We start from the raw sequence: 14,810 nt of genomic DNA on the forward strand, positions 1-14,810 counted from the left end.
AGACAGTTGAGTTGCCTTGGCCACAGGGAAGAAGGCGGCTAGAACTGGGTCTGGATGGACAAGGAAGACACAGATCAGAAGATAAGGGATGAGCTGAGGGCATTCAGGCAGAACCACAGGGCAAGGGCACCGAGGCCTGAGAGTCTGGAAAATTTTGTATCGTGTATCAGGAGGGCAGGCACAGTCCTCAGAGCAACCAGGAGCTGAGGTGGGAGGGGGACCTTGGCCAGACCCTCCTTCCCACCAGGGACCTCAAATGTCCGGGTCTGGTTAGGAACCAGTAACAGGGGCAGCCTGGACCACCCTATCTTCCTTCCCCACGGTTTTTGGCCCAGAGTGAGGATCTCCGGCCAGCCTTTCCTGGAGTCCTGGGACCCTGGCACCCAAGAGCCACCACCCCAACTAAGAGCCCTGAGATCTGCAATCCTGAGCTGAGAATAGAGAGTAGCCCAGAGTTCTCCCTCCTTACTTAGGATGCAGCTTGGGGTGATGGACCAGCCTCAGGACGGGGAGCAAAGACAACACAGGTTCAAGTCCCGGCTCTATCTCCTCCTGAGCTGTAGGATCCTGGGCATCTCACTCACAGCCTCTGTCGTGATCTGTAAAATGGGCTCAGTGATAATAACCTCCCTGCCTATTTCATAAGGTGCTGGGAGGCTTGCAAGAGTAAGTACGTGAGAAAATGTCCACTGCTAAAAGCTATAAAGCATAAGGTATCATTCTGAGGTGAATGAAGCATGATCTGAACTGGGTCTCCTGGTGGCTGGGCCAGGGTCCTCCCACTGCAAGACCCTGAGTCCCAGGGGAGCCCTGCCCCTCGGGCTGACCCTCTCTGCATGGATGGTGGTGGAGCACAGGCTGAGTCCCCCACATCCCAGCTCCTTCCGTCCAGGATCCGCTGCCACTCCAGACCAGGGGCCCCAGTCTTGGAGTTTGGAACTGAAAGCCCAGCTCTGCCTCCTTCAGCTGTGACGTTGGGCAAGTCATTTCAGCCCTGGGAGCCTCAGTTCCCTCATCTGTAAATGGGGGCTGATGATAACCTCTGCTGGGGGGAGGGTGCTGCTGGGAGGATGACCTGACATCACGGCTGCAAAGTGCCCAGGGACGGGCCTGGCACACATCAGATGCTCAACAGGTGAGGGTTCTCTCCCCTCCCTCTGCTGTGCCTGCCACACAGCGCCCAGGCTCAACCAGAGAAAGTTTCTAGCCCCCCGGAAAAGTGGCCCAGAACAATAACTGGGAACGTAAACTGGCTGGAGAACACTGGATCTCGGAAGAAGATCACGTTGCTGAATGGTTAGTGGGGGTAAAAAGTAGAGCAAAACCCTGGCTCAGAGATGGGGAACGTGCCTTCCCAGCCCCCTCACTTGGAGTTCCCCAGGGCAGGCACAGGGTTCAGGGAAGGTACCTCTGCTCCTGCATCACACCTGCATGAGGTAAGCCCAGAGAGTGTGTGTGTGTGTTGGTGGGGGGTGGGGTGGGTGGGGAATGAGATTCAGGAGGAGCAGGGAGAGGTGACAAGGCCAGCGGTCCTGTATTAGCACTCCTGCTGGCTTTCAGAGCATCCCTGGATCTATCAGATAGCCTGTCAGAGCCTCAGTTTTCCTTACTGTAAAATGGGGATGGTGGTAATCATCTTATCCTCTTGCACATGGCTATATAACAGTGCATACTGGAGAAGGGGTGATGAAGTGGGGGTAGGGGGAAGGTGAGTTCAGATTTCACACAAGCCTTTATTAAAGGAGGCAAGGTTCCTACTGGCAGCAGCCCCAGGAGCTGAAATTCACTACACAGCCTCCCCTGTCCCAATCCACTACTCCATTGGTTCTCAAAGTGTGGTCCCACAACCAGAGCAGCAGCGTCTCCTGGGAACGTGTTAGCAACACACATTCCTAGGCTGCACCCCAGACCAATGGAACCAGAAACTCTGGGGGTATGATCTGTGCTTTCACAAACCCTCCAGGAGACTCTGAGGTATATCAGGGTTTGAGAACCACTGCGCCAGCCCATGACCCCCAGCCCTACTCCAGAGAAACCTCCTCCTACTGACTCATCTCACTTTCCCTGGCTCCCAGAAGGCTGTTGGGGAGGAAGGAGTCACCATGGAGAGAGGTCATTAAAGAGTAAAGATCCCATAATTAGTTAATGACGCTGCAGGCTCCCGGAGAGGAGGAGGGTCCAAAGTCAGACCACAATGGAGGAGGAAAAGCTCCTCCATATCTGTCTTTCTCTTTCTGTCTCACTCCTGTGCACCCACACACGCCCCAAGAGCCTGCCCCCTTCCCTCCGTGAGCTTGCTAACCAGCACCAAGGGACAGACAGTGCCTCTCGTCCCAGGAGAGCTGGAGCTACATGTGCGGGTACACGCTGGTGCGTATCAGGGAAAGGGCTCTCCCCCAGGAATCTGGTCCTTGGACCTTGAGTTTAAAAACCATGTGACAAGACAGCCACTTCGAAGAATTCAGTCTGTGAAGATCATTAAAGTTGAGAACAAAACAGAAATATGGACCAGGTGGTCACTATAGCAATGTGGGTACTAATGAAAAACTCTCAACAGCCTAAGTGTGCAACAGCAGAGGAATGCTTAACTGGGTCACGGCAGATCCACGTGGTATGAAACTAGGGAGCCGGGAAACACGCTGTGGAAGAATATTGAATAACGTGGAAAAATCCTCCCTCTACGACGTTAACCTAAAAGTGGCAGCACAGGACGTGGTTCACAGGGTAGGGTCCCGATCTTGTGTGTGTGTGTGTGTGTGTGTGAACACCAAACTGTTCACAGGACATCTCTGAGCAGTTATTTCCTCCTTTGCATCTGTTCTTCACCCTCCAACTTTTCCCACAAAACTGTTTCTTCAATGGGCCTTTTTTTTAAAGGGCCCATTGGTTCAGGTAGAGAGGAAGGCTTTTTTAAAAAGTTGACAGAAATGGATTGCGATTGACATACACACACTACAATATATAAAATAGATAACTCACAGGAACCTACTGTATTGCACAGGGAACAGTGCCAACACTCTGTAATGACCAAAAGGGGAAAGAATCTAAAAAAGAGTGGATATACGTATAACTGATTCACTTTGCTGTACATCAGAAACGAACAGAACATTGTAAATCAACTATGCTCCAATAAAAATTAGTAAAATAAACAACAACAAAAAGTTGAGAGAAATGTCTCTTTGCTACATCAGAATCACTGGCCTGAGGGTGGGGTGGGGCGTGACAAGGGAGGTCTGGTTACCCTCCCCCACACCCAGAGAGCCATCATACTCTACATGGTCCCCAAGTGGTCCCCAAAGCATGATCAGGACCAACAAGTCAAGGGAGAGTGGGTTTGTTCAAATTCTACACAATATTTGTTAAGAGTCAGATATGTCCAGACATGAAAGGTAGTGAGCTCTCCAAGCCTTGAGGTGTGCAAGCAAAGGCTGAATGTTGTCCATGGGATCGGACCGAGTAGGTAGGTTGACTCAATGAACTATAATGCTGCCCACAAGACTACGATCTTGTGAATCTAGTCACAAGCCCCCAACTTTGCCCTCATACTAAGCCAAAAGCACCCAGGTCGAGGCTGGGCTCAGACAGTCTTATAGAGGACCAGGCCCATAGAGGTCTAAGGTCCTCCTGACCCCCAGATCTCCAAACAGCCCTGGATAACTCCTTCACTCCAGACCGGGGACCTCGGTCTTTGGGGAGGAGGACTCTGTCATTTCCTCAGAGGGGTGGAAGGCGCAGCCTTCATTCATCACTATCACCCTCATCAAGCACTGGCTTGTATGGAAGCAGTATTGTGTGCTGGGCCCACCACTAAGCATTTTACCCAGAGCAGTTATCTCATTTAATCCTCACCAAAATTGGTGAGAAAGGGGATCAGAGGGGCATTTGAGAGCCCCTGAATGACACAGCCTCCTGCCGCAGTTACTCCTCTGCTGTGAGTTCAGAGAGGTCAAAGGGTAAGGGAGGTGACTTGCCTATGTGACCGTCAGTGACCCAGGGCCTAGCTAGCCACCCACTCATTTGCGGTGGGATCTCAGACAAATCAGTCATTCCCCACCCCCACTGAGTTTCTATTTCCTTTATAAATGAGGACGTCTCATCGTGTCCCGTTGCAACAACATTCTAATATTCCATATCCTAAGACAGTGGGTGGGAGAGTAATTTTTCCAACTTCAGTAGTAGAATTACTCATTGCTATATCATTATTGTTAACAACGTCAAATTAACATTGAGTGTTTGCCTACCAGGCATCATTGGAAACGCCCTGTAGTTATAAGGAGGAACACATATTTCTCTCTCCACTTGTTTCCCTGAGGAGGGACCTCTACGGGGAGAACACCTCTGGCCTCGCTCCACCCACTTCTTCACTTCAGGCCAGGACCCCAGCAGTGAGTTATCTGATTGGCTCATCTGGGAGACGTACTGGGCATGCTCAGTGGCTGCCCGCAGGCAGTGTTCATTCTGGGCTGCTCCTCTGCATAATACCAGCCCCTGCAGGGAGGCTGGCCCCTGTTCAGAGTTGCCTGTGACCGGACCGTAACTCTGCCAGTTCCAGGGCAGACGGTTAGCCAGCCCTCTGGGGACTGGATCTAAAGCCACGTTCTCGGGGCTTCCTTTGGAGCTCCATCTTTGTCAACTGTTCTTTTCACTTGGTTCCAGATTCAGAAGAAGAGGGCTTCCCTCGCAACTTAAACAAGTGTGAAGCTCCTTTAACCTTCACAGCACCGCTCTGAATTATGTCTTATTATTATCCCCATTTTACACGTGAAGAAAGTAAGCCCGTCGGCGTCAAGGATTGTTGAAAAGCTTTCTAAACACCAGGCGGCACTTAGGGTGTGTCCACCACGATGGAAGCTGGATTATGATCCCATTCAGAATCTGACTCTTGTCTCCCTCCAAGTCACTCCCTCAGTCTTCTGAGGCTTGACAAATTGACATTAACTTCAAACCAACACCCGACCCCCTTTTGAAATAAATATGATTTATTAACAACAACAAGAACTTCAATATGATCCCACGTTCATATAATGCATTTTTGTTTAAATATATATAGTACGTTTTTTGATAGCTTTATTGTATAAGTGTGTTCTTTCTTTCTTGAGCATAAAAATAATGTGGGCTTACTGCGGAAGATTCAGAAAATGGGGAAAAGTAAAAAAAAAAAGTCTGTAATTTGATCTAGATAATCCCATTATGTGTATATTTAAATGTTTCACCTACTTTTTAGCCTTGTTGAGTGCCATTGCGGGGGGCTGCCCTGTCGTTCTGTGTCTGCAGTACCTCTGTGACAGTGTGGGAACCTGCCCACCTGCTGTGGCTGTCTCAGGGCAGGATAACAGGCTGGGCACCCAGAAGTCCTTTCCCTGAATAAAACCCTGCAGCTCTGCACTGTGATATCACATGTGCCTGTCTTACAAAAGCCAAGTGCAGCAAATGCAGGATAATAGAGTTTGGCAGCCCAAAGAGGACTGCAAGTTGCCCAAGGTCACGTGGCAAGTAAAGGATGAGGTGGGGTAAGAACCCAGGTCTCCAAATTCCCAGACTCAAGCCATTCACCAAACACTTAAATTCTGCTTCCTATTTATAATAGCAACACTATCCAAAACATCTGGTACATATAAAGCACTCACTATGTGCCAGGCACGTCTCACAAATGCTTCACATACATTAGTTCGTATCATTTTCAAACAACCCTATGAAGTAAGTATTATAACCAACTCCATTTTAGATGCTGAAACTGATGTACAGAGGGGTTAAGACACTTGCCTAAGGTCTCACCCAGCAGGTAAAGAGCAGAGGCAGAAATGATCATCCCTCGGCAGTTTGATTCCAGAGTCTACGGCATTGCCTATGGTTCGTCCTCCACTCTCCTGGGCCAGGGCCAGCTGGACCCCAGGCAGGCTTCTGGAGCATTTCTGCCTGAGGAGTAAGCAAACTGGCCTAGGAGGTCACCCCCCTGGAGCAGCTCACTCTGCAACTTCACAGCAGAGCCAGGAGCCGAACCCAGGCTTCCTAATGCCCAGCTTCCGGCACTTTTCTGCATGGGTCCTATGAGCCTAGGTCCAGAATCTTCAGGAACTCCCACCCCAGATCACCTCTTGACACAGCAGGGAAAGTCAGGGGTGGGGCCCAAAGAAAGGCAGAAGCTCCCACTTCCAGGAAAGAAGCCAGAGGAGAGAGTGGCGGGGCCTCCCAGAGCTGCCCACCTGGTGGTCTCCAGGGATAATGTGAGGGGTGGGCCTCCTGGAGGGCATCTTCCCATCCCCCAGCCCTGCGCCCACGCCTCACGGGGCAGGAGCACCTTCCACAAATAACTGTTGTCTTGAACGTGCCTTTTCTGCTGAGTTAGGGTTCACTAAGGGCCAGAGTGGTTCTCACAAGGCTGGGGCTGGAGGAAGTTGGGCTCTTCCCCTCTCAGGAGGGGAAAAGCTGGGCCTCATGAGGGAAGCCGGAGCCCGGGCTGAAGAAATCCCAGGCCAGCCACACCATTCCCACCTCCCTGGACCCCGGTTGCAGGCACGGGATGGGCAGGCCTGAAGGGCAAGGCAGGGGCATCCAGACCCTGCTTCCCAGCCCCGCCTTTGCCAAAAGGAGCCACTGAGGATCTGGCTCTGAACTGGGTCCTACTGGGCCACCCTGAGGAGAATCACTTATTCATTCAACCATCATTTACTGAGTGCCCGCTGTGGGCCAGGCCTTGTACCAGGAGTCAGGACACAGAGATGGATGGGGCAGTCCTTGGCTGGGAGGGTTCACAGAGATACTCCATATGCCACCAAACAGCAGCAAAGAGGCAAGTACTCAGTGTAGGCAAGCGCAGAGGAAGGAGGGGAAGGGAAAGGAGGGGTTTTGGAGAAAGTCTGCCATTGACGTTCAGACCTACTTCCCCTCAGGAAGCTCAGAGTCATGGTGGGGAGACCCAGCCACCCCCAGGAAGAGCACCACACAGGTGGAAATGACTGGTGTCTTGGAGCACGTACACACACGCTGGAGAGGCACAGAGGGCCCATACGGAAGACTGGTGCTCTGGGGAATGTCTCTGGGGGCCTGAGAAGCAGCCTAGTATAAGCCTTGAAGACTGGCCAGATGCAGAAAATAAGGACAGCAGCAGCTCTCATTCATGGAGGATACACCATGTGTAGGTAGAAAACTGCTAAGCGCTTCACATGCCCTTTTTTTTTTTTTTTTTTTTTGCGGTACGCGGGCTTCTCACCGTTGTGGCCTCTCCCGTTGCGGAGCACAGGCTCCGGACGCACAGGCTCTGTGGCCTTGGCTCACGGGCCCAGCCGCTCTGCGGCATGTGGGATCTTCCCGGACCGGGGCACGAACCCGTGTCCCCTGCATTGGCAGGCGGACTCTCAACCATTGCACCACCAGGGAAGCCCCAACACACGCACTTTTTTGTTTTATCCTCACATCACCCTATGAAGTAGTTACCATTATTATTCCCAATTTAGAGATTCAGAAACTGAGGCTCAGAAAGGGTCAAATAGCTAGGAATGGTCAGGGCCAAGATTTTGCTCCAAGTCCAACTCTTCACCACCATGCTGTACCATCTCCCTCATCTGTGGACAGGCAGAAGGTAGACAAGGGTGCTTCAGGTGGGGGGCAGGCCAGGTTAGGAGGTAGACTTGTCCAGTTCCACTCTGTATTGAGACCCTGTGTTGTATGTGTGTGTGTGTGTGGTGTGTGTGTGCACTCACATGTGCCCTACTTTACAAACGACAGAGTCCAGATTACAGAACCCCCTGAGAGCCAAGTAAAGAATAGGCCACTAGCAGAGGAGGGAAGGAAAGCCCAGACAGGAGAAGGAACTCATGAAAGGTCACACAGCCTGTAAACAGAAGAGCTGGAACTAACTCTAAGAACCAGAAGACAGGCCTCCTCCCTCCCCTCAGCTGTGTCTCCATGTCAGCACAGAGTGAATCAGCTGCTGACAGGAAAACCACGGTGTAGGGGGAACCCCAGGGGTGAGTCAGGAACCAGACAGCCCCCAGACACCAGCGGGGCCGTCACAGGGGTCCTGGGCCTGTGGTTGGCCTCCTCACAGGCAGCATCAGGGGGCGAAGGGAAGAGGGAAGCAAGCGTAGCATGAAGCTCGGCCAATGTTTACCTGCAGGCTTCCCTCCTGGCCCCTCAGATCCAGGCTTAGAGGAGGGGAAGCCGGTGGGCAGGGCAGTTCCTGCTGAGATTAAACCGGACCCCCAACCCTGGCCCCGGCCTGTTGCACACAGGGGCCCAGGCTCTTCCCTCCTGCCTGCCTCTCACAGAGCCAACTCCTGACTGTTTGATTCTTCCGTGAAATCATAACCGCTCCCTGAGTTTCCCGTGGGGTGGAGGAAGTGGGTTTAAAGATTTGGAGCAGGGGGTCAAGGCTGAGGCAAAACCAGGGGGTGCCAGCTGGCCCCAGATGCTCCAAATCGAAAGGAATGCTCGGGGCTTGGGGCTGCTCTGCCCTGGGCCAGGAGGGGCTGTCTGGTCCTCAGGGTGAACAGGGGCTGCGTCCCCATGGTTGGAGGGTACGAAAAGGGGGTGAGGCGCTTCCAGGAAGTGGTTCAAAAGTCTGAGGCCACAAGAGAGAGGGGACTGCCCCACATTGCAGAAACTTCAGAGGAGCCCTGGAGGAACCCAAAATCCACCCCCCTGCCGCATGTGGGAACTTTGTGCCCCAGCTGGCTAACCTCTCACCCTGGCCTTCCCTGGGCTGGGACTAGGAGGGAAGAGCTGCAGGCACTTCTTTCCAGCCGCCCTGCTCTCCCGCCCCCCCAGCCCCTGCTGACTGGCTCAAGTTCCCTCCACTCGGCCCAGAGGCCTCCCCTTCATGGGCAAACACAGAGCCTTCTTGGGCGGCTCCCTCTCTATCACTCTGTAGCACCTGTCACCCTCCCCAGTGCCTTTACCCACCCAATCCAGCCACCTTCCTGAGCACCTGCTATGCACCAGGGTCTAGGCTCCATGGGGGATCGAAAGAAACAAAGGGCACCCACTGGGGCACTTGTTCCCCCTCCCCTCCAACAGTGCCTTTCCTTTCCCCCAGCTGCAGACATCCCCAAAGCCCCCCAGGCCCCTGCTTCCCCATCATCACAGCCATCGGTTCGTTATCCCTTGACCACTGGGTCCTGCAACCCAGTGCATCTGGCAAGACTGTCTTTCCAAAAGTGCCACCCTGACTATGTCACTCCCCTGCTTGGAAACCTTCAGCGGCCTTCACTTTCTACAAATCAAATCCAAACATCTCACCTTGGCATTCAAGGTCCTCCACAAGTTGATGCAACCGACCATTCCCCCTTCGCATCCCTGCACAGTCCCAGCTCTTCAGCCAGACTGATCAATCTAGCAGTTTCCTAAAAGTCCCCTGAACCCTCTGGTTCCCTTTCCCATCGGATCTGAACCCTGGTCTTGGTGGTTGTAAAAGTACCAAAGCTGTGCTCATAGTGTCTGCTATATAGTATGTGGGCTACTTTCAAACAAGGCTGAAAAAAAAAACAAAATCCCCTGAACATACTGACCTCCTTGTCTTCCCCTAGGTATCCTCCTCTTCCCAAAACACTATATTTGCTGTGGCTACTGAAACCTTTGCAATCCTTAAGGCCCACCCAGAACTCCACTTCCTCCATGAAGCTTTCCTGAAGATCTCTCTGACCCTTCATCTATCTCCTATCAGAGTCTCCTTGTCTAAGTTCCTCACCAGATGGTAAGCAACTAAGGATGGGGTCAGTGTGTCATTGTCCATCATTCATCACGTGGGGTGGAGGGGTGGTAGGAGGACTTTCCAGTAGATGTTAACTAAGCACTGTTTGAAATGAACATCTCCTCCCTGCCCCCCCCACAGGCAACACCTACTGACCCCTCTCCCTCCCCACCAGACCAAACTCTAATCTTAAGCCACTCAAATGCTTGGAGAGGGGAGTCTGGGGCCCCAAGTTGATCCAAGCCCAACCAGAACTTGGGATCTCAGGCAGAAAGCCCTGATCAAGTCTCACCACCTCCCTTTCTCCCGTGTCTCACCTACCCTGAGCACCACCCTCCCATACATACACACGCTGTTTCCTCCACATAGCACAGCCCTCAGTCAAACTCTGTCCCATAGTGCTTTCCAGCTGGTTCCACAGTGTAGGGCTCATCTCCCCAGGAGATGCAGGGAGCCAGCCACCTTCAGTGTCCAACCCTGATCAAACAGATAAAAGGTGCCCGCACTGCCCCTCACCTCCACCCCGAGCCAAGCATGCAATGGAAGAGCTGGATTCTGGCCACCAGGGCAGTACAAACCCATGAGATCTCATCTGGCCTTGAGCTCTGGGTGTAAGTTACCCTCTCCAGCAGAGGCATGGTGGGGATGGGGACCTCACTGTCGGCAACTCAAAATGAGGGCAGAACCCAGAGGCTATTTCACCTCTGTATTACCTAGCTCCATCTAATATATAGTAGGTGCTAAGTAAACATTTGGGGGTTTATTTAATGGGACACCTAACAACTGCAAGCAATATTACTGAAAACTCAGCTACTCTTTGGTCCAGATGACACATTCCCCAACCCCAAAATGGGCAAAGTGATGCTGGTGGCAGGTGGCAAGTTTTGGCTCTCACAAGGTCAAGAGGAGCTGCAGCCAGCCCTCCAAAAACAGTCTCATTCCCAGGCAGGAAGCCAGTCTATCACCTGCCCATCCACATCAGAGCAGCTGTCATACAATGAGGCCTCACTGGGTGCCTGGCGCCTTGCTAAGCACTATATACACATTATTCTATTAAGTCCTCACTACTAACGTTGAGTACCATCACTACCCCCATTTAACAGATGAGGAAACTGAAGCTTGAAGGGGGAGTGGAATCCAAATTTGGTCGCAAGTCCTTGACCACTGAACTAGGCTGCCCAACTACTATGGCCCTGGCACAGAGCACCTACCGCCACCAGGGACAGAAACCTCCAGCCCAAGGAAGGAACCCTGGGCATGCAGCAAGAGCCCCGGCTCTGGGCTTGACTCTGGGCCCAATGTTTGCGGGGGTTTTCCCTTGTCTTCCCCACTCACCCGAATAAGAACTTGTCCCCTAGTTTCCGCCAGGGGCCTCCCAAGCCAGCTCACTTGGAAAAGCCCTGGGAGGGGACAAATGCCCTGCTGAGTTTCCCACCCCAAGTCTTACTAGGCTCTCAGAGCTGGGGGGAAGGGGAGGCTGAAACCTCCCTGACTTGGGCACCCACCCCACCCCCCCGGCTCTGCCCCCCGGTTCCCAGGCCTGTGGGTTCAAGTCCCATGCGAGGAACTAGTGTGACCTTTAAAGCAATTCGCTTCACACTCGCAGAGAGTTCGCTTTGCTCAGTGTCACTCTGCAGGGAAACAAACTGTAGTCTGGGCGACGCAATCCGAATACCTGTTGAGTCCGCTCTCACCTGCCAGCCTCACCTTCCGGGGTTTCAGTGGAAAGGGCAATAAGAACACGGAGTCCACCTAGTTCAACCTCCTCCTTTTACTGGAACCCGAGAGGTCCAGGGCAAGGTGGGGGGACGCGCCCGGGGTCACACAGCTGGAGCACGGAGGAGCCGGAGAACTGGGGGTCAGGACTTGGGAACTTAAGCTCCTTCTCACCCACCAGCTGCCTTCTTGGCCCGACCTGTCACTCGTTGCGAGAAAACTGCCCGAGCGGTCTCCGGAAGTGGGGACGAAAACTAACTTTGCTCGTGGTTGCCGGCAGGCCTCCCCCCACTCCCTTCTCACCTGCTGGCTCTGCTTTTTGCTCGGCGCTGCAAGCCTGGCGTCGCCCGTTCGCGCCCCAGTCAGCGTCCGACTGCGCAGCCCTGGGTTCAGTAGCTCGGTCGTCCCCCTCCCGGCAGTTGTCGGGGAACGCAAAGGCCTCGGCCAGGCCACGCCCTCCTGAGGCCACGCCCAAGACACGCCCCTCGGCCTCCTGACTTGGGCCCACCAGCCCCGCCCCCAGACCCTGCAGGAATGTTGACTGGCTTCCAGCCGGATCGAGCTCAGTCCGCTACGGCCACCCTGCTCTAACTGGCCAGCCCCGGCCCCGGTCCTGCGGGGGACGGAGCTACGCCCCTCGCCCCGCCCCGCTACGGCCCAACTTCACCCTGTGGATGGGGCCCTCCTTGGGCTTGCCTCCTCGGCCGGGTCTTCTGCGCCCTTCCAGGCCCCGGGCCCTGCCCGGATAAAGCCTTGTCTGGGTGGGCATGAGCCTCAGCCCTGCCGGGTGGGAAACCTCACTCCCAGCGCTTCCTAACGGTCCCGCCCCTCCTCGGCCTTCCCACGCTCCTCCCAGGCCGCTGGCCACTTCCCTAGGCCCTCCCACCACCCCCGCCTCCGACTCCCTCTCCTCCGGGCTTATCCCCGCCCCCGGCCCTCCTAGTTTGAGGCCTCTCCCCAGGAACGCCCCTTCCTCGCTTCATCGCCTCCCTAATCTTACCCTGCCCTACTCTGGCAACCCTACCCAAGGCAGGCAGGCCTCCGGATCCCCACGCTGGCATTCCGGGGCGGGTGTATCCGGGTGCAACCGGGGAACGGCGTGGGAGCGGTTTGCGTTCCAAGTCCGGGCCTCTACCAGGAGGTGGCTTGGGCCCACTAACAGCTACCACTGATTGAACTTTCGCCAGTGGCCAGGCTGTGTGCCAAGCTGTGGCTTAGAAAAGTACTTTAAAAGTACTGGCCGCTGAATTTGCACAACTCTATGCAGATGTTGCGCCCATTTTACCAATGAGCAACCTGAGGCTTAGAGAAGGGAAGTCACGGCCTCTGAACCTCACAAGGGTGGTGAGCAGGACTCAGTCCCAGGCCGTGAATCACAAGGCTTGATGCTGCACCAGCTTGCCTGGACTGGCCCCTGGAGGAGTAGCCCGGACCAGCCGTCTGCTGAGGCAGTGCTAGGAGGCTGCCAGAGGTAAGGGAGGAGGCATGGGTTGATGAGCTGGGGGGCATCAGGGGCTGCTGGTCCATCCATGAGAAGCTGGCTTTCTCCCTTGAGAAGAAGTGGCTCAGAATTAAGATGGGCTGCAAAAGATCTCCGGATGGCTGTGATACCCGCACCTGCATCCCAGCCCTCCACACACCCAGACCCCAGGGACCAGCCTCAGGTCCCTGGGTTATGACCAGAGCCATTGAGCTGTGCAGCTGACAAAGCTCTTTCACTCCCATTATCTCACTGGCATTTCACAAGGACGTCATTGTGGGGAAGGTATGATTGTGCTGGTTTTGCATGGGTGCAGTAGGGCGGGGAGCTGGATCCCCGCCCAGCAAGGTGGTTCCCAAAGCATGGTCCTTGGACCAGCAGCAGCAGCAGCATCTGGAAACTTGTTAGGAACGTGTGTTTGGGGGCCCCATCCCAGATCTACCGAGTCAGAAACTCTGGGGGATGAGCCTAGCAGTTTGCTTTATCAAGGCTTCAAGGTGATTCTGAATCCCACTTCAGTTTGAGAGCCACTGTTTAGCATAAGGGTGAAGAAGTCAGGGTGCTCTGAGAATCACACAGACCAAGTAGCCTCCTGGGAGCCTTGTCACCCAAGGCAAGGCAAGGAAGGTACTTAACCCCTCTAGACTGAGCCCTTAAAAGGGATATCATGATAATAAAAATAATACCAATCTTGAGGGTGGCTGTTGAGGATTAAACGTGGTAGTGCTCGTGAAGTGTTTGTCCACCCTTGGACACTGTGCATGCTCAATAAATAAATGTTTTCTTTCCAGTAAAAAGTCCCTTTCATAGAATCCCCACATCAAGCCGGAGGAGTGGGGCTGGGGAGTTCTTTAAGCCCAGAAGTGTCCCATACTGTTGTCCTTCCCACAGAAGGACACCATCTTTCCTGCAAGGGGCCAAGAGCCTAAAAAGCTCTGGATGATGTTGATGCTACTGGTCCAGGGACCATACTTCGGGAAGCACAGTGTTATTCTGTCTTGGCCTGGACTCCAGCTCCCCACCCTAGCCAATCTGTGCAAAATGGGCATGAAATACCTTCCTCTCCTACCTTGCTCCGGATCCCCTCCCCTCAAGCTGGGGGTGTTGGTGATGGTGATTGGCAGGTGGCAAAACAGCTGGATTCCATCAGCAACGCCCCTCTTCCCCCAGGCAGGCATTAGGTCACATGAGTCCCATCTGCCACCCCTTCCTGTTTCTGTCGCTCCAGATTAGAGATGGAGGCAGCTGGGGCAACATGGAGGGCAGTCTGCAATCTCTGCCAGACTCTCCCACCATCCTCTGCAGCCCACAGAAGAGGGTCTCCTATAGGAGTTACAGCCTGGGGCACTGGTCCGGTTCCACAGAGCTACTCTGACATGTTGATTGCGAAAACTGAGGCCCACATATATATCTAAACATTTAACAGACTGTAAAATAAAATATGTCTATTCTCCTGCCTTGAGAAATATTCTTTATAATGACCAAGAAGGCCATGTTGAAATTTAGAATTCTTGTACTCTTTGTAATTCTATGCAGGGACATGGTGGGTGTAGGGGTGAGTCAGCCCTGACCCTAGCCTTCAGCACACCCACCCTAATTCTCTTCCTAGCACCGTCTGTGTCCTGTGTCACACGTAGCCTAGGACTCAGGCCTGTGAACACCTCAGCCCACATGCCCAAACTCTGTCCACACACCTTGCCTATAGCTACCACTCAAGTCACCCCTCTAGGGGTGCACACGGGGGCATGTTGTACCCTCAGACGGATGGACCTGGAGAAGTCACTTGTGTAAGCCCTAAAACTGGGCTTGGGCCATCTAGGCAGAGATTTCTAGGTTTTTAGATACCTGAAGCATGAGGGAGGAGGAGGGTGGGGTGCAGGCTTTGGGTGGTCACAGGTGGCTTTCCTGTCCAAGTCTGTGGGTGGC

At 53.8% G+C, this 14,810-nt stretch overlaps 1 protein-coding gene across 5 annotated transcripts in view; it reads right to left on the bottom strand.

The window, feature by feature from the left end:
* Nucleotides 1-12,209, bottom strand: part of CD82 (CD82 molecule) — a 53,563-nt gene extending 41,354 nt beyond the window's left edge. For 2 of the 5 annotated variants that reach the window (XM_082628833.1, XM_082628832.1), the window contains exon 1: nt 11,708-11,753. Coding sequence is in view for 1 of the 5 variants with exons in the window: in XM_082628830.1 (XP_082484956.1) it covers nt 12,101-12,173 (73 nt within the window). In the remaining 4 variants the exon portion in view is untranslated. Of the gene's footprint in view, nt 1-11,707; nt 11,964-12,100 lie in introns of those variants that run through there. The other 3 variants (XM_082628830.1, XM_082628834.1, XM_082628831.1) reach the window with 3 other exon arrangements.
* Nucleotides 12,210-14,810: the final 2,601 nt, after the last annotated feature.

Source organism: Mesoplodon mirus, assembly GCF_964341445.2.
Source record: "Mesoplodon mirus genome assembly, chromosome: 7".
Taxonomy (NCBI): Eukaryota; Metazoa; Chordata; class Mammalia; order Artiodactyla; family Ziphiidae; genus Mesoplodon; species Mesoplodon mirus.